This window comes from Coloeus monedula, assembly GCF_965178545.1.
Source record: "Coloeus monedula genome assembly, chromosome: 2".
NCBI lineage: Eukaryota > Metazoa > Chordata > Aves > Passeriformes > Corvidae > Coloeus > Coloeus monedula.
In genome coordinates, this window is record NC_138782.1 from 25,491,456 (window position 1) to 25,509,278 (window position 17,823).

Sequence of the window (17,823 nt, forward strand, 5' to 3'; positions counted from 1 at the left end):
AAAGCTCATGAAGCTCAGAGACTGAGGAATTGCTTCCAGAAATTGGAATTTATTTTTTTAAAACCAAAACAAAAAATCACTTGTGATACTTCTGGGCTTCAGAGTTACTGACCTAATAAAAAATTGCTGCTTTTAGTTGTTTCCTTCTTTGTGTTTGCAGCAACAGCACACACGTACACGTAACTTTGTACCAGAAAGGATTCTTCAGAGGCTCAGGCTGGGTGACACAGCTGGCTTCCCAAGAGCAGTGAGGTTATTTCATTGTGCATGCTTCCTAGGACCTGGGATGTCCATGGGAAGGCCAGGAAATGAGGAATAGGGGTGGGTCTTTGCTACCAGCTCATTCAGCAGAATGCTAAACCACAGCTTCCTAAGCTCTAAGGCAGTCACTGACAAAGAATGAATGCTTTGTACAGCTGCTTCCCCATGTGTAATTCCTTTCTGCAGGATAAATTGCCTAATTCATTACTTGTCTAACATAATTTCTGCAGTCTCTCATTGGATGCATCAGATTTCAGAATAGTATTCCAAACTGTGCAGTGTGAATAAAATTAAGATACATAAAATTTTCTAAAAATTTATTATAATTATAATGAATATTTTTAATCTTGGAATTATACATACACTAAGCTTCATTTTGCTGTTGTATGTAAAAAATTAAAATATATCCTTAATTATGGTCTAAAAATGGTTCTTTATCTACCTGAGGATTCTGGAGCAAAATTTTGCTGAGAATAACTTCAAGAGTATACCCAGAGTTGTTTGTATGAAATATATTGAAAAAAACCCCAAACCAACATAAAACTCAAGTTCTACTGATGCTGGTAACACTTCAGAACAGCTCAAGCTGACTGCATAATGATTACTGAGCACAACTGTCAGATTTAACCTAGAAATAAAAATAACATGGACAAACAACGCCTGGACTTGGAAACACTTAGGCAAGATGTGGCCTTTTTGTCAAAAAGGTCAGCAGTTTAGTTTTGTTTTGTTTTGTTTTGCTCAAATAGAACACGATGGTACTATTCAGTTGTTTGCATTTTTAAGTTCTCAAATTAAATTTATCTGCAATAACAACTTTGTTTGCTTCCTGGAATGGAGGTTGGGATTTAATTTTGTTGATGGCACAGTCATCTCGGAAGCCTCATTGTCTAGGAAACGGTAGACTAGTTTTACACATGGCATGGTTAGTATGTGAAAACAATATGTTTTTCAGTCCACACATTACAATTTGAACTTTTTTTTTCTTTTCTCAGCACAAAAGACCCTCTAGCATGTTTCCTTGTTAAGGTGGTTTCAGCTGCTGCTCTTCCTTAAGAACACAAGCAGAGTTGAAATCACTTGCAAAAGCCATTCTGTTCAGTGTAAGTATTTTAACAGTTGAAGTAAGCTGAGGCCGCCTCAGTAAGCTCAGGCCAGAGAGGGCTGAAGGAGGTCTGGCAGTGCTCCTCCATGGCCTCTTCAGGGGTTACCGAGAAGGCAGGAGCAGACCTGTGTCTGCACAGTGAACAGACAAGAGGCAACAGTCCTGTATTGCCACAACGATGATGCAGTTACACAAGAGGCAAAAAAACCTCACCCTGGAGTGGTTTTGTAAAGGTGCAGTCTCTCTGGATGGGGCTGTAAAGTCTCTGCCCTCAGCTGTTTCTCTGCTGGGGTCAGGTGTCTCTCTAGGTTGGAGACCACTGCAGAGTTACTTCGGGGGTAGGTAATGATGTTTGTGGCTGCTGGGGAGGGATGAGAGGGAAGAAAACTGGAGAAGTTGATCTGTAAAAAGCATGCACAAGGGACTTATGACTACAAGGACAAGACAAAATGCGCTGTTTCTGTCTGGGCCCAAAGGGTCTTTCTGATAGTGCTGAGGGAACCTGTGGCAGCATCCTCTTCTACCTTCCCCGACTGCCCAAGGAACCAAAAAACAAGGGTGAGCGGGTGTCATGTGGCCGAGCCATGCTGCTCCTTGGTCACAGAACCACAGTTAGAAAGGGATCCACAAGGGTCATCGAATCCAACTCCCGGCCCTGCACGGGACATCCCCAGGAATCACACCATGTGCCTGAGAGCGTTGTCCAAACATTTCTTGAGCTCTGCCAGGTTTGGTGCTGTGACCACTGCCCTGGGCAGCCTGTGCCAGTGCCCAACCACCCTCTCGGTGAAGAGCCTTTTCCTAACATCCAGCTTAAACCTCCCCTGACACAACTTCAGGCCGTTCCCCCGTTCGTCCCAGTCTCGCCCCGCCGGGCTCCGGGACGGGAGAAGAAGCCCTGGGGGCAGCCCCTGCCCGTGCCCCCTCCGCGGAGCGCGGGCGTCCCGCGGGCCGGCCCGGGATGCGCTGCGGCGGGGCCGGCTGCGCTCCGGGATCCGTCCCGGTGTGTGTGAGCGGGAGGGTGCGGGGGCTGCGCGCTGCCCGGCGGGGGCGGCGCTCGCTGCAGCGCCAGCCCCGCTCCCGGGCGGTCACGGAGGACGCGGCGGGGGCGGGGAGCGCGGCCCCAGCGCCCGGCATGAACCCGCGTCGGGGGCTCGCAGGCGGCGGCGGTGCCGAGGTACGAACCCCCGCCCCTGGCAGGTGCAGGGTCCTCCCCCCGCCCGCGACACCGCCTGCCCTTGCGGGGCCGGGGTTCGGCGCGGTCCCGCCCGCGGGGCGCCGAGCCGAGCCGGCGGGGAGGGGAAGGGTGAGCGAGGGGAAGGGAAAGCAAAGCGTGCCAGGCCCGGGCGCGGGAGAACCGAGGTGAACCCGCGGTCTGCGCCTGCCCGCCCGGCCCGGCGCTCCCGCCTCCCCCGCGCTCACGCCGCCCGCCCCCGTCTCTCCCTCCGCAGGGAGCCGCAGGGCGAGCAGCGCTGCCGCGGCCGGGCCAGCCACCTCCGGGTCCATGAGCCGCCGCCAGCCGCCGCCGCCAGCCGGGACCGCCGCCGCCGGGCCCAGCTCCCCCAGCCCCGCCGCTTCCGCCGCCGCTCCGCCGCCCCGCCGGAGGTGAGTCCCGCGGCTGGGCCGCCGCCGCCGCCCGCTGCCTCCCCGCCCCGCGGCCCCGGGCTCCTGTCAGCCGGAGCGGGGGAGAGGCCGCCGACAGCCGCCGTAGCGCCCGCCGCCGTTTTGGGGAGGGGGAGATGGAGGGCGGCCGGGAGCACGGGTGTGTGCCCCGGCGGGAGTGCGGGCTGGGGTCCCCCGGAGCCCGGGGACGGAGGCGGTGCCGGCCGGAGGGTCGCGCCGCAGCCTTCGTGCCCCCGGGGCGGGGGTCGCTGCCTGCCCCGGTGACTCACGGCGGAGGCGGGCTGGGGCAGGGCTGGCGGACAGCCGCGCCTCGCCCCCTCGGGGAGCGCTACCTGTGCCACCTTGTTCTCCCTCTGCCCACAGGACGGTCCCGCGCCCTCCGCTGTGAAGAGCATGGCCGTGACTCTAGAGCAGGCCCGGCGGGTGGGCTATACCTGCCTGAAAGCACTCCTCAGGTTCGCTTTTATGGTCGCCAATAACCTGGTTGCTATTCCGTCCTACGTCTTGTATTTAATTATGCTGCAGCCTCTCCGAATATTGGACAGTAAAAGCTTCTGGTATATCGAAGGAGTGTTATTTAAATGGCTTTTAGCTATGGTGGCTTCCTGGGGCTGGTGGGCAGGATACACAGGTAAGAATATCTTATTAATTTGAAAAGTACTAATATGTTAAGAGACTGTTTTCATATGGGGCTGTATAGGGGAATATCTGAATATTGTAGATATGCAGGATGTTTTTCTTTCAGGTTCCTTACACAGATGCGTTTCTGGGTTGACATGCTGTATACATTTTTTAAATCATAGCTAGAAACTTACTGCTTTGCAATCAGTATTTTTTCCTAGTAAAATGAGAAATACGAGTTTTCCTTAGTATCTTGATCATGTTACTTTAGTGTTACATGAAAAAGATACATCCCTTCAAAAACGGGTTGATTCGTACTGTGCATGTAGCTGGTAGAATTAACTTTTCTTATATAAAGTCTGTGTATCTCTAAATCATCTCCCCTTAGAAATATTAGGAGACAAGACTAAGAAGTTTGACATGAAGCTCATGTCAGAAGAGTAGGTCTTCTATTCCTTCCAGCAGCAACTGTTTTCTGCCGTCTCAGAACGGAGGGAAACAGAGGGAACCTCTTCCATTCAAGTAATGATATGCAATATTTCTCAACTGTATGACTTTTCATTTACTGTTAGCAGTGCTAATTACAGTATCTGTAGGGTTTTTCCCTCTGCATGCTTGCTTTGCGGTTATTATTGGACTTGTTTTTGCTCGTTTAGTATTCATAGGCTCATCAAGGTGATGGACTGAACTGAAATATTAAGGAAGGCTCTGGTCTTGTCCTCAAATGCACTGATTTTCATCCTGGCTACTGCACTTTGTGCAAGCAAACAGCCATCAATTCTTTGTATGTGCTTTGGAAAGGGAAGAAATGAATCTACTGAGTGCAAAATATAAGCAGCCCTCCTAAAATTCTTTCCCTCTCTTCTGCCCAGGCTGCATCTGCAGGTCTTGTGTAAACAAGAAAAACAAGGAATGGCAGCACACAGCTCTGGAGTCTGGTCAGACTCCTGATTAGTCAGAAAGTCAGTGTTGACCCAGACGGAGTCTTGTTAGGCAACAAGAGCTGAAGCCTCTGTGCCAGTGTGGCTTTTGGTACCCTGTCGTGTGCCTTTCCGAGATGCACAAAGTTTCTATGGATACTCTAGGTGAGCTTCCCGTTCTTCTTCAGGAGATGGTGGCAGCAGCAGCAGCAAGCTAGGCTCTGATCTCTCGGGCTAGAACTGTCGCAGCGTTGCACTGCTTCAAAGCTGCCTTGCCTGGTACAGCTCAAGCTTATCCAGATCTGCTGTTTATAAACCTTTTTATATGTTTGCTCATTAAAAGAAGTCCACATAGTGTTTGCAGTGGCAGGTACACTTGTAAAAGTCTGCTTTATGTCTTAAAGCACAAAGGCCTTCCAGAAGGAAGGATTGACTTTCAAGGTGTCGTGTGTATTATTAATTGGAAATGGGAAAGTTTATGGACATAATGGTGATGTTAAAGTCATACAGCAAATGACCTCGAGGATTCACTGTGTATACTGAACGTGCTGGTTAAAATTCATTGTCCCGTGACAACTTTTGAAAGCCATTTCCTCAGGGTAGTTCTACTGCTGACTGCAGAACTGTGTGGTTTCTTTTGCCTATTGCTTGGAAGGTGGTCTTAGCATGATCTGCACATCCTAGAGTCTTCCTGAAGCATCTGTTGGTTGGTGTTGCTGATGTATCTTGACAATTTGAAATCATTTGTTTTACAGTCCTGAAATGTCTTAGTATATTTGTTTGAAGTATTTACAGACTGCTATGCAGAAGTGTTTTATGGGATGGTGTACGGGTAAGGAGGCCCTTCTTTTCGCTTTTCACTATGAAGCATGGCTTTTGGGGAGGATTTTAAGCAAATGCTTGTATGAAATTTTAGTTTAAATGCATTTTATTCGACACAAAGGCGTTAACATGTTTTATACGGAAAGCTATGAACTAGCAAGAACAGCTTATTTCTTTGTCCTTTCTTTAACCACATCAGTGCTCATCACCACATGCAGAGGAAACCTGGAGAGTGTATCTTTCTGGCTTCAACCTATGTAGACAGGGTAATCTGTGTGTCTTTTTTCTGATTAATAGAGTTACAAAAAATGGCCGCTAGGTCCCCTGTTTTTTATCGAGTATGACACAACTAACTCAGAACTGAAATACTGCTTTATTAGAGTTGGTGTCCAAGACTTGCAGTGGTGCATCTGAAAGAGACACTGCTCTGGAATCTTTTTTTTTAAATTCCAAAAAACTAAGTGAAAGGTAGGCTTCGGTGTGTTCTATCCTTGCAAAAGTAAATACAAGATAGTAGGTAAATAGTATGGGTTCATTGAAAAGATTAAAGATTTTTCTTTCGTCTAGCATAGTAGTTGGTGAGGGGGTTTTTTGTTGGTTTGTTCGTCTTTAAGAGGGTAAACGGATAAATAAGTTTACTTGTCTCTTAATTGGCAGGAGTGGTCTGCTTCAGTTGTGTCAAAAGTGTGTTTTAGTTCTTTAGTTTATTTATTTTTTCCTTTTCCGAGCTTGGGTCATCTCTTGGCTAAGAAGTGACATAAAACATTTGTAATTAGGAACTTAAACTCAGCCTGCAAAATAGATTCAGGGCGGACTTTTTTGCTCCTGTAATTTGTGTGTAATGTGTAGGAGGAAGCTCAACACCAAAGGAAGAAAATGTGATGAGTGCTAGCTTATTCTTCTGGGCTTTGCTGCTGTTGCATAATTGTTGGTGTATTTTATTGAATGTAGCTGGAAGAGCTGAGGAAGAACTCATGAACTGGGTCTGCCCATCTCTTCCTTGCCCCTGTCTAAACCTGGGGGTTTTTGTTAGGATCATAGAGGATTTATTACAGAAATTACCTGATCTGTGTCTCTATCAGTAGCTCTAATCTGTGCTTTTTGATAAATGTAGGTGTTTTGATAAATGTAGGTGTTTCTGTTTGCAGATGCACTTGATATTATGTAAAGAGGTAGCGTATGACTGGACAAGCAAAATAAAGAAAGGAATGGGAAGAGAAATTGTAAAGGTCACTGTCCTCTCCCTAATCTTTTTCTTCTTAAGATGCAAGTATGAGAGAGAACTTGTGCATAATTGGTTTTCTTTGATTTCTAAAGGGCAGAGTATGATAAATATCTCTGTTGTTCTCTTGAGCTCTATAGGGTTTCTTACAAAAATGAAAACTGAATATGTTTTTATGAAGAGTGTACAGACAGTCTAGCAATGTTACTTTATTTTTATATTATTTCAAAAAGGCTTTCTTACAACTCTTCTAAATCTCCTTTTTTTTAAAAGGCTTTTTTTATAAATGCATTGCTCTTGTAGGAGCTGTTCAGCCAGGGCACTCAGAATCTGCATATTAGTGTGATTTGAAAGGCACCTTTGGATAATACTTCTAAATATTTTCCCGCATTTGTTGGAAGATGCATTCTAAAAAAAGCAAACTCGAGAGTGCTTGATCCTTTGTTGGCAAGTACCTTTTTCCCCTGTACTATAATTTGTCATTTAATAGAGGAGTACACCAGATAGCACTAAATAGTGCAGTAGATGGGAGGGAGATGGAGCATATCTGTGGTGGTGAATTTCTGATGACCTTTTGCTCACCTACAAAACTAGTTTTAAAGCAATCGTCTCACAGATTGAATCTTGTTTGGTCAAGTATTGCAGACTAAGTGTACTGTCCATGTACCTAATCAAATCACCAAAACCAGGACTGCTAGAGAGAAGCTTGCTTAATTAATTACACAGAAACAAACTGTTTTGTTGCCTCTCCTGCTGTCTGAATGCAGGAGTCGGTAGGAGCCTGTGATGGTGTTGTTTCAGTATTGCAGTTAGGAGTCTCTAGGACCACAGAGTAATCAGTTGGCAATGCAGTCCTGACACTCAGGGTGCTGATGTTCTGTTCCACTGCTCCACGCAGCTCGGTCCCGCTGTAGGGAGCAGTGCTTGTGCCCAGCCTGCGCCTCTGGCTGCGGATGTGGAGGAGCTGGCGGAGTGTGAGTGTCCTTTGGCTGCAGCAATCATCAGCTCCTCTGTCAGAGCACCAGGGGAGAGAAGCTGTGGGCTCTACAGGGTTGTGTGCACCTGGGGAGTGGGTTTCTTCAGAGCTGTGCCTGGAGTATTTGATGTTCCAGCAGCAAAGAGGACACTTAGACAAAACCTTGTGTTTCAGCCTCTCAGTGACACACAGAGCCTTGCAGTAATATTGGATAGGTCAGTGGGCTGTGGGCAGGTGGAAGAGAGTTATTCACCTCTTACCACATGCAAAAACTCTTAGTGCTGTGAGTATGCTTGCTAGTGTAATGATGCAGCGCTTAATTAAAAGTGAACCAATCCTATGGTGTTGCTGTTCTGTGTCAGCCAGGATGATGACTAATTTTAAAGAGTGTCTGTAAGAATTGTCAGGTTTTGTCAAGTGAGGAGAATTTCTCTTTCCTTCTCTGTTGTTCAGCCAAGTAAAGAAAAACTGAGATTGAGATTTTGATTTTTAATTGTCCCCATCTCCTCTCCTCCCAGGTGATTTAACTTTTATTGGCTGTTACATATGTGATTAGGATGTGACCACTCTGTAATTTTTTCAGCAGTCATACTTTTTTTTTCCTTCTGATGCAAAATCTTGTTTCCGTTTTATGAGTCGACAGCCTTAATTCCTCTAATCTTCTAAGAATGCAAATATTTTTGCCTTCCAGAGCTGTAAAAGATACAGGTGGAGTTGCTGTGACAGCACTTCCTTGGTGCAGACAACATTTGCTGTCTGCGCTGCTTCTCATGACGGGTCAGCCCCTCTCCTTGGGCAGGAAGTGCAGCAGAAGCTGAAGGACAGCAGATGAGATAAAGTAAATTTTTTCTCCCAAATAAGGCAGGCAGTGTTATTTCAGGAGACCTATGTATGCCTCTAACCCTGCCATTGGTTCTACCCTCCTCAGTTCCTACAGTGTGATTTTTCACTGTCAGTATTTTGGTTTTGGGTCCAGTCACTACTCTGAGGACTGGGCAGGGAGAGGCACAGCAAAACAGCTTCTGGTTTTGGGGTCAGGCAGTGTGTGAAATGGAGAAGGAAAATTGTTCTTGTTAACGTTTTCTTAGAATGTGCAAAAATACCTGATGTGACTCAGTAGATTTGGGTAGCAATGTACTGCACATAAACTTCTGGTTTATGCTGTGGGCGTGTGTTGAGTTTCTAGGCAATCTGTGACTTAAATGAAGCTTTCCCTGATGTGAAGGTTATAGATCAAGCAGGAGACTTTGAATTCATTTTGCTGCTTGTAAGAGGAGGTTTGTGTGTAACTTTGGAGCTGTCTCGATAAGAAAAGGTCAGAGTTGAATGAGTTGGGGACACTGGAGCTGTTTCCACCATGGCCTCAGAGCAAACACCCATTGCAGCTTTGCGTAAGAGGAGGGAAAGTGTACAGTGAACTCAGTGTCAATTTCTCCATGCATGTGATGTGTCTGCAAAGAGTGCTATACAAAGACCCTTGTCCTTTTCTAATGACATGAGAAATCACATCAGGAAATCCCCGTATCTCCTTTTGGGAACATGGGTTACAGTTACCATACTTCTTTGTAGTTCATCTAATGCCAGCAAATGTAATCTAGTGTCTCAAAAGCAGTAAAGCTTGTATTTTGTTTTTCTGTTGTATCATTTCACTGTAAAGGGTCATTCTAAAAGATTAGATAGTGAAATATTCTCTGAGTTTTATTTTCAGAAAGCTGCTGCCTCCTGGCACAAAACTTAGAGTAAAAGCACACACTCTTGTTTTTATTGTTTGTTGATATTTAAGTCCTTTTTTTTATTTTTGTTTGTTTAGGGTTTTTTTTTTGTTGTTTTTTTTTTTTTTTTTTTAGAGCAGGTTGGTCTCTGCTCCCGTTTCACCTACTCTGGATAATACAAGAGCTATTGGAAGCCTACCAAAGCATAGTAAAGATGAAATTATTGATGAATACCTATACAGAAAGGTGTGATTCTATACTTTTAAGTCCAGCAATGGCTGTGGGATGCATCTAAATTAGCTCATGTGCTAACAGCCAAAGGAAAACAAAGTTTTAGGAATTCTGGGTTCTGTTCCGCCTTATTGCCAAGTTTGCTATTTTTAGCATGTGTTTTATCCCTCCTAGTTCTTCTGGGCCTTTGTTTTTAACATATCTATTCACACTAGTCTTCTTACTTCTCCCTTCATTACTGAAAGGATATGACTAAGAATACCTGAGAGGTGTGTCTCTGTTCTCTTCACCTTTTCCTGTTCTGTTCCTTGATCGTAGGCTTTTAGGAACCATGTGAAATAATTACAGGAAAGCTTTGTCCGGCTTTGATTTGGACAAGAAAAATCTTAGTTAAATTCTTTGTCCACGAATTCTTTGAAGTGATTTTTTTTCCACTTGAGCAGTGTCGTCGTGTGTATTGGGACGTGTCAGAGATTATGCCTTTATGTCAAAGATGCAATTTCTCACTCTCATTTAGTGTAACTGTTCTAAAGCGTGAAAGTTTTAGAGATTTTCAAGAAAGCTGGAGAAAAAAATTGAATGTTTAATGTGGAGAAGAAAATTTATTTTCTCTGATGTTTTGTTCTGGGAAGTTACTTTTTTAGAATGAGGCTCAAACAGACAAACAGAATACATCAGTTGCCCTTTTTCTCTCGTGTCTGAGAGGGATAGAAAAGTCTTGCCAAAGGTTAGTTTGGCAAGGTTTTAAGGTGCTGAAAAATGGAAGAGTTGTGCAACCTTAATTAGACAGGATAGTCAGTAAATCCTTTATGGAATACAGTCTTAGTGGTGTAATTCTTCAGTGTGACCTGAGCTGAAGTACAGCTCCAAGATACGTAACTGGCTGGCATTTGTTGCAGCGGGATGTAAACTCTGATGTGGAGGATGACATGTCAAATGCATGATTGCATAGGCACGGAATTGCACTGCTCCTGCAGCCAGCACAGCTCAGATAAAAGTCCAGCCATTGGATGTGCACTTACTGAAATAAATAAGGCTAATGTGTTTGTATTCCCAAAAATGTTCTGTGACACCAGTGGGGGATTCTGTGTATGAGGCTGGTCTGTGTTTTTTCCTCTCCACTCCCCCCCCACCAAAGCATTTCAAGCAGGCAGTGCTGCAGAAGAAAGCCAGTCTCAGCCTTTCAGACTTATCCTAGCACCATTGCTTCAGTTCAGTTGGCCAAATATTTAATGGTTGTATGGTGATCTGTATCACAGCTGGCCCTGGCCCACGCTAAAACTACCCACCCCTTTTTTTGCTGGGTGAATTAGAAAACACAATCACTAACCCAGTCCATTTTGTGGGTGTGGTGAGAGAAGGTAGGTAAAAACAGCAAGGAGAAAGAGGAAGGAAATGCATGTTTTGGTGACAGTACCAACTTTAGTGTATTTTTTTAACTACTGATTATGGCCCCAATTCAAGAGAGCAGTCCTGTGCAGGATAGGGCTTTAGTGTGTGAATAAAATGTCACTGAAGTAGACTTCTTCATCTTTTCTGACTGTTTTCTTAACTGGTTAATATTGTTTAGATTGGAAAAGTGCCTTCTGCCAAATTCTTTTAGAGAAGAAAACTAAGCTTAGGGTGAGAACAAAGGACTAGGGTGAACTGAAAACTAGTTGATAAAGGAATAAGAAGACCAGTGGTTCTAGTGCAAGCTCAGCAGTGGGGTTCCTCTTAAGTTATTTATGTGTACTATTTGAATTTGTCAGCTACAGAGACAATTCAAGAGAACTTCAAAAGTACTTAAGCTGCACTAATAGCCAACACGTTGCAGAAGTTGTTTAGTGTTGAACATTATAAAGTAATAAACATTTAAGTAAAGTAGCTCAGAAAAGAAATGAGAACCATCATGGAGAGCTTAGGGAACGTTTTGTCTCAATGAACAGCTATACCTTCTCTTCTAAAATATGTAAAGGACAGGATGGAGAATAATACTAAAAAAAAAATCAGTGGTTCACCTTCACAGTTCAATAGTTTTGTCTCAGTTGTTCTAAAGCTACTGAAGAATTAAGACCTCTCTAAGAGAGTCATCAGTCTCATTAGTGCAGGCTGAAATCAAACCAGAACCATTTCACTCACAGCCTAACTCAAAGTAGAACCAAATTGGGCAAGTCAGTGATTCTGTTTCCTAGCCAGAATAGAAGAGATTCAATCTCCTTGACTCTTTGTAAAGAAGAAGGGGATTTTTAGTGTCCCCCTTAAAAGGTAGAACATTTCACATCTTTAAGATTTAATAAGACAGTAGTACCTGGAGGTTTTTTTTCATTTTTTTCTTAAGTACTTTCATTATGCCTTTTCCCAGTGCTTTACCAGATAATGCCAATGGTGTTAGTTCTTTTGATTCATACAGCATAACCTGAAAACTTCTTGTTTAAATGTTGCAGTTGTAAAGGGTAAGGAAATGTCCCTGTTTAAGGAGTTTAACAGTTCATAGCTTAGAGACTCACCTCAGCTTTGTAATTTAAGTAAAGGAGGGGAGGAAAGATTAATAGCTTTATTACTGCTGCTCACTTATGTGGAGCTAAAAATAGAAATGGTGTTCTAAGACCAAGGGGCAGAGCTGCTACTGTTTTGGAGGACATGAGCTCAGGAAAGCTGCTTCTTTAGGACAGTGGCATCAGTTCTTGTGGATTTGGGGTATTTTTGGTGGCAAAAGGGAGGCCTTTGACTTCTCTTAAAATTTAGTTTAATTGGTTTTCTAGGATCACGTAGTTACAAGCATGTGGAGTTTCTGTGAGAGTCCATAGTGTCTGTGTTTGCTTGCCAGAACTTGGGGGGAGAAAAAACCCCATCAATATTAAGAATGCATACTTTTGGTTAATTTAAGCATCAGTTATGTTTGAGTGTGGTGGGCCATCAAACACCATTTTAATATAATTTTGTGACTTGGGTTTTTATTACCCATGTAGATAAATGTGACCATGTTTAAGTATAGTTTCCTGATAAGATTAAGTTACTTGTTTAACAGCTATTCTTTCTCTCACCTCTCCCACACTTCTGATTTGCTTCCTTGCAAATCTGTCTGCAATTGACCAGATGGTTCGGATTTCAGGCATAATTGTGTTCTCATGAGTTTTGTGAAAATTGACAGCTGAGTGGAGGAGAGAGACCCAAGTTTGTGCCTCAGCTGAGGGTAGTGCAGGCAGACTCAGCCATTGTATGTCTTGTTTGACATCTGCTGCTTGTTCAAACAGTGCATCAATGATTTAGGGTTTGCCACAGTGCCAGCATATCTTGTCCATCTTGTTGGGGAGAAGGAGGTTAGACAACGAGGTTTCGGGAAGTCAGCATTTGTTACTTCTGCTTCTGAAGCAACACATTAACCTGGCAGTGGCAGATGGTGCTGGAAGCAGCATCCTTTCCTGTAGGGTTTAATACACCTTGCTTAGCACAGCCTTTTAGGTCCAAAAGGCATATGCAGAAAACTCTTTAGTCTTAATGTTAGGAAAAAGGCTAACTGGTAAAAGAACTTAATGTATTGAGCTTTCAATACCTTCTGCTCTAAATTGAACAGAAGTTCAGGTAGCCTCCTAAAAAGAGGACTGGGAGGACATCAACCTGACCGAAATTCCATCCTGATTTTGTCCAGGACAGTGTTAATTTTCCTCTTAAAACCACAACAAACTCTCAAGAAAGAGCAGTGATGCTGAGATGACTCTAGGCAGATCAAAGAAAAAAACAGTTGTGAATCTGACCCAGGGACATGTAAAAACATGAAGGTCAAGGTATATTTGAGTATATTTGGGAAAACCTGGGAGAGAGCAGTGGTGTGGGTTGTAAGCAGCATGAGAGTCTGTCAATAAGGGTTCTCTACCACTGTGCAGCACTCATGAAGGCATCAGATTAGAAGTGTGGCCTCTTGAGTTTTGTACCTGAACCTGTCCTGTTTTGATATGCATAAATATATATAGATGGCCTGGAAAATCTCCCAACTCTGGTACCTGCCAGTTTGCTTTCCAAATGCATTCTTCTTTCTTACCCATTTTTATTTCCTGTGGTTTTCTCTGGCATAAAACTCAGTTGATGTTTCTCCTGTCAGCAGCATTACTTGGAAGTAAATATAACTGTAGCCTGTGTATACATTAATAGAGAATGAAGGACCTGTGAGGTTCAGTTTACATTTGTAAAAATGCTTCCAGATGCAGGCGTGGTTAATGTAAATGTCTGTTAAACCTCTTGCATGGATGATACAAAAGTGAACAAATGAATATTTTTTGTGTTTGGAACTCTTCTGTTTGTATTATCAAACCTAATACTTTGGTCTTCTAACTTAGTAACAGAGGAAGGGAATGTGGCAACAGTGAGGTCTTTGCCCAGGTAATTCTGTTGTCTTGGTTAACACGTTGCGAAACCCTCAAGATCATTTGGTGCCTGTCTTGGGCTTCTGGAGTTTGACAAGATTTCTGCAGGCTGGAAGAGCACTTTTGTTCCTCCTCTGTTTCAAGGGGAGAAAATACTGAAGCATACCTTTTTTTTCCTCTTCATTGCTTACATTCTCTGATTTGTTTTAACATCCTACTGAACTTAAAAAGCCAAAATGCAGAGCTGAGTTCATGTAACCACAAGTGGTGTCCCTGTAGGAGGGCAAAGGGTTATTTTGGGTGGCTGCTGTGGGAAGGAGCTGTAGCAGGTGGTCTCCTCCCTTCTTTTCCAGTCCCATTGCCACCCTTTCCTGATACTTAGCAAAAACTGTATAGTAAATCTGAGTGTCTGGTTGCTCACTGGGTTTGATCTGAGGCAGTTTTCTTTGAGCAAAGTACGGCGGATTTGGTTGGATAGGTAGAATTCAATGTTGGACCTGTATTGACCAAAGCTCTAACTCTGTGGGAGTGCTAGACTTTTGTAGCCCTACTATTTTTATTTTTTTTTTTGCCTAGTTTTCTTTTTGTTTGAAGAAAAAGTCATTTGTAAGACTTTTGGCAAGAGTTTCAGAAGAAGAGTAAGCCAACGCACTAGTAGCCACAGATCATAACAAGTTGCATTTAAAGTGCTTACAGTGCCTATTGCTACCCACAGACTTACAAGTATTCACATTAATCATTTAATTGTAAAGTAGAAGTTCGAGAGTCATCAAATCTTTCATTTGTGGCACCCTTCTATATTTGAAATGGAGAAGCCTATTTCCACAGTCTCTTTCACAACTCTGTTGTTAAACCCCTTTATGGGTGCTCTCCAGAGAAACTGCTCTGCACCGAAGTAGCTTTTAATTGAAGTACTCTGAAGTCTGTTCTTTTTCTTTTTTTGTTTCACAGCATTTTCCTGCTGTCATTTTCACCATTTGTTCCAAATCTATAGAAATTTTTTAATATTTGAGCTGTGGAATTCTTTTTTAATTTGAGGAGTGAGAAGAGAGGGAGAAGGAGAAGCGTCAATTACTGTCATTGTAGAAACATATTTCATAATTTGAGACTGGGTATTTCATTAAAGGTGCATTGTATACTGGTCTGTGCCCCGAGGACGAAGGATAGATACTGAAATCATCCACTCAGAATGTTTGAATAAATTTGTTTCTGTAGAGTGACCATTTTATATTTGTGAAAAGTACTATTGAAATTCCAAGTAGTGGCTGTTGGCCACAAATCCAAGGTACTTCTTGCAGCTGTCAGCAGGTGTAAGAGGATTATTTGTTTTGTAATAGTAACAGATGCCAGAGAGCTAAACTTTTTTAAAATTAGGACCAGTAAACTTTCTGCTGCTGCTTTGAGGTACATCAGCAATAATAATAAAATGACAGGCTGTTTTTTCCTGCTAATTACTTAATTTGCGATAGCCTGAGTGTGCCATTAAAGGTATTACTTCTGATTTTATGATGGGCTTCTGCTTACTGTCAACCTGAAACCTGGCCACACATTTAATTCTTAAAAGTCGCTGAACTGGTATAGCATAACCTCGGGCAAATTTAATAAGAGGTTTTGTTCTCTTGAATCATTTGTTGTGTCATACCAACAAAAGTAATACTTAAGTTCCCAGCCAGAATTGGTGTCATACACATTCCAGCATGCTTCTCAAACTTTCTGTGGCCTCTTGTAATGGGATTTGCATAAACAGAAACATAAAACTAAATATAGGAATTTACTATTATATTTATTTGCACCATTGGCTTCTAATTGGTTTATGATTAAATTATTTCATTAAATTTGTGGTAACCGAACATCATTTTCCCCCTGGCCTTTATAAAATCCATTATTTGGAAAAAATTAACCTGGTATCTAACAAGTCCAAGGGACAGTGTTTTCACAGTTCTTGTTCATGTCACAACTTCCTTGTTGTAAAGACTGTTACTTTTAGCGTGGATGAGAAGTTTTTCAAAGTCCTTGAAACCTAATGGTAGAAACATTTAAGGCTTCTCTTAAAAGGTTTATCTTTCTTTCTTGCATCTGTACCCAGTTATTTTTTGATTCTTTGCAGGCCTTTCATTTTCAAGTGTCCCCCTCCACACTGCAACTTGAGACTGCCCAGTGCCTGGGTGTGTTCTGTGGTTTATGGCCACGCTATCCCGCTGGAACTGGAGAATGGCACAGAGGTGTGTGGGTGGAGAAGAGAGTAATGCTGCAGCTGTTGATTAGTAGTCTGTTTTATGGCTTGAGGATATTAATTTTCAGATTATGCTGCATCTGCATTCTCAGTGTTCTTGTGATCATTCAGGCACTCAGTAGCTGTTCTTTCTGTCCAGACTTGACTAAGTTGAAATTATTTAAATGGTCAGTGTCCTTCAAGTGGAGACAAGCTCCTCAGTTCTGAGGTCACTGTAAGGAGACAACAAATAAATGCACTGAAAGGCCTTTTGCTTTTCCCATTTAACCCAGTTAATCTGAAAGTAAAGGGTTTTCCAAATACATCTGGCACAACTTTTATGTGGTGATTATTTGTACTGGACAATGAGCTGGGCTGGAAAACATCAGCTGTATAACAAGACATCATCATGTCTTGTGGTAACCTAGGCAAGACCTGAAGAATATGAAAAGGTAACTGCAAGGTGTCAACTTGGTTTAGGTAAACAGAAGTTAATGATCAGAGCTGGGATATAAGGGGTGATCTTACCACAGTTAGAATCTTGACTTCCGTAATAGTATTGTTTTCTTGACTTGAACCTTCAGCCAGTGGTTAAAGTCATGCAGTTTGCTTCCCTGAGGAGGAAGAGTAGATTGAGATCTGGTTTTGTTTGTTTGTATTTAATCAATATGACTTATTTAAAGGATATATGAAATACCATGGTTTTCTGAGCCCAGTTGATTTGAACACTGAGAAAATGATTTCCTTGCTCAGTAGTGTAATTAGTTGGTTTTTTTTAACATAGCATATCTTTTGAAAAGCATAGTCTTAGTCCTTAACTGTTGTTACTCTGGCAGCTTTTCTTGATGTGTACCCTCTTGGTGTAACCCTTGCCTGTGCTCAGACCCAGGGGTGCAGTTCAGAGCTAAGCAGTTGAATGTTTGGGGGCTGATCAGGCTTTTCACCATGCTGTTAATTAGGGTTTGTATGTACAGAGAGATGAATGCAAACTCTCACTTGGAGTTTTAGGCAAGTTCCACATCTTGTTTAAAGAAAAGCAATGCTTGCTCACTTGCAGTCCTATTGCAGTTTTCTGGTTCCTGTATTTCATAAACCTCAAGGCACTTCAGTGGATGTTTCATGGGTACCAGAAAACCCTTGAGTTACCTCTCTAACTACTAGTGCACTAGAATAGCTGTGTTCTATCAGTTTCCTATGAGAAATTGCTTTCTCTCCTCCTGCAGTCCAGTGACAGTTTCCTGCATTCTGCATACCTTTTACCTCAAAAAGAGCCTCTTGTGTAGTGCTCTGAAAAGTTGGTGGTCCCAAATCATACAGTAACTTAAAACTTGCAGTAAAAAATGTGAATGAGACTTACAACTAGTGTATTTTCATTGCTGGCCACCCTTTCCAGTCCCTCGTGCAGTATGTAATAACTAAATTTGGCTGAGTTCTTCTGCTGTCCCCGGGAAGACTTGATACTGCATGGCCTTGGGATATTTGTTGGAAAATTGCTGCATATGTCATGTCATTTCTGCAGCTGTGTTCTTTGAGAAAAGCTTCAAGATGCCCTGGTTGCCTTGTTATTATATTGGAAGCTTGCAATCTGCAAATCTTGAAAGGAGAGGAAATGGCCATCTCTTCTTGGGCAGGTTCATTGCTATATGCCACCAGTTACTTGCTCTTTAAAGCCCTACTTTCAACTGGGATGACTGGAGAATCTAGATTAAGTGAGAGCAGAGTTTTCTGTATGGCTGGAACTATGGCTTTCAAAATACCTCACTTTCCCCCCCACT

At 43.0% G+C, this 17,823-nt stretch overlaps 1 protein-coding gene across 1 annotated transcript in view; it reads left to right on the top strand.

Annotated features, from left to right (window-relative positions):
• Nucleotides 1-2,437: 2,437 nt before the first annotated feature.
• LPGAT1 (lysophosphatidylglycerol acyltransferase 1) overlaps nucleotides 2,438-17,823 on the top strand; it is a 61,207-nt gene continuing 45,821 nt past the window's right edge. Inside the window, exons 1-3 of the mRNA XM_082303089.1 lie at nucleotides 2,438-2,543; nucleotides 2,818-2,971; nucleotides 3,353-3,620. Of these exons, the coding sequence (XP_082159215.1) occupies nucleotides 3,383-3,620 (238 nt within the window). The 5' untranslated portion in view covers nucleotides 2,438-2,543; nucleotides 2,818-2,971; nucleotides 3,353-3,382. The remainder of the gene's footprint in view (nucleotides 2,544-2,817; nucleotides 2,972-3,352; nucleotides 3,621-17,823) is intronic.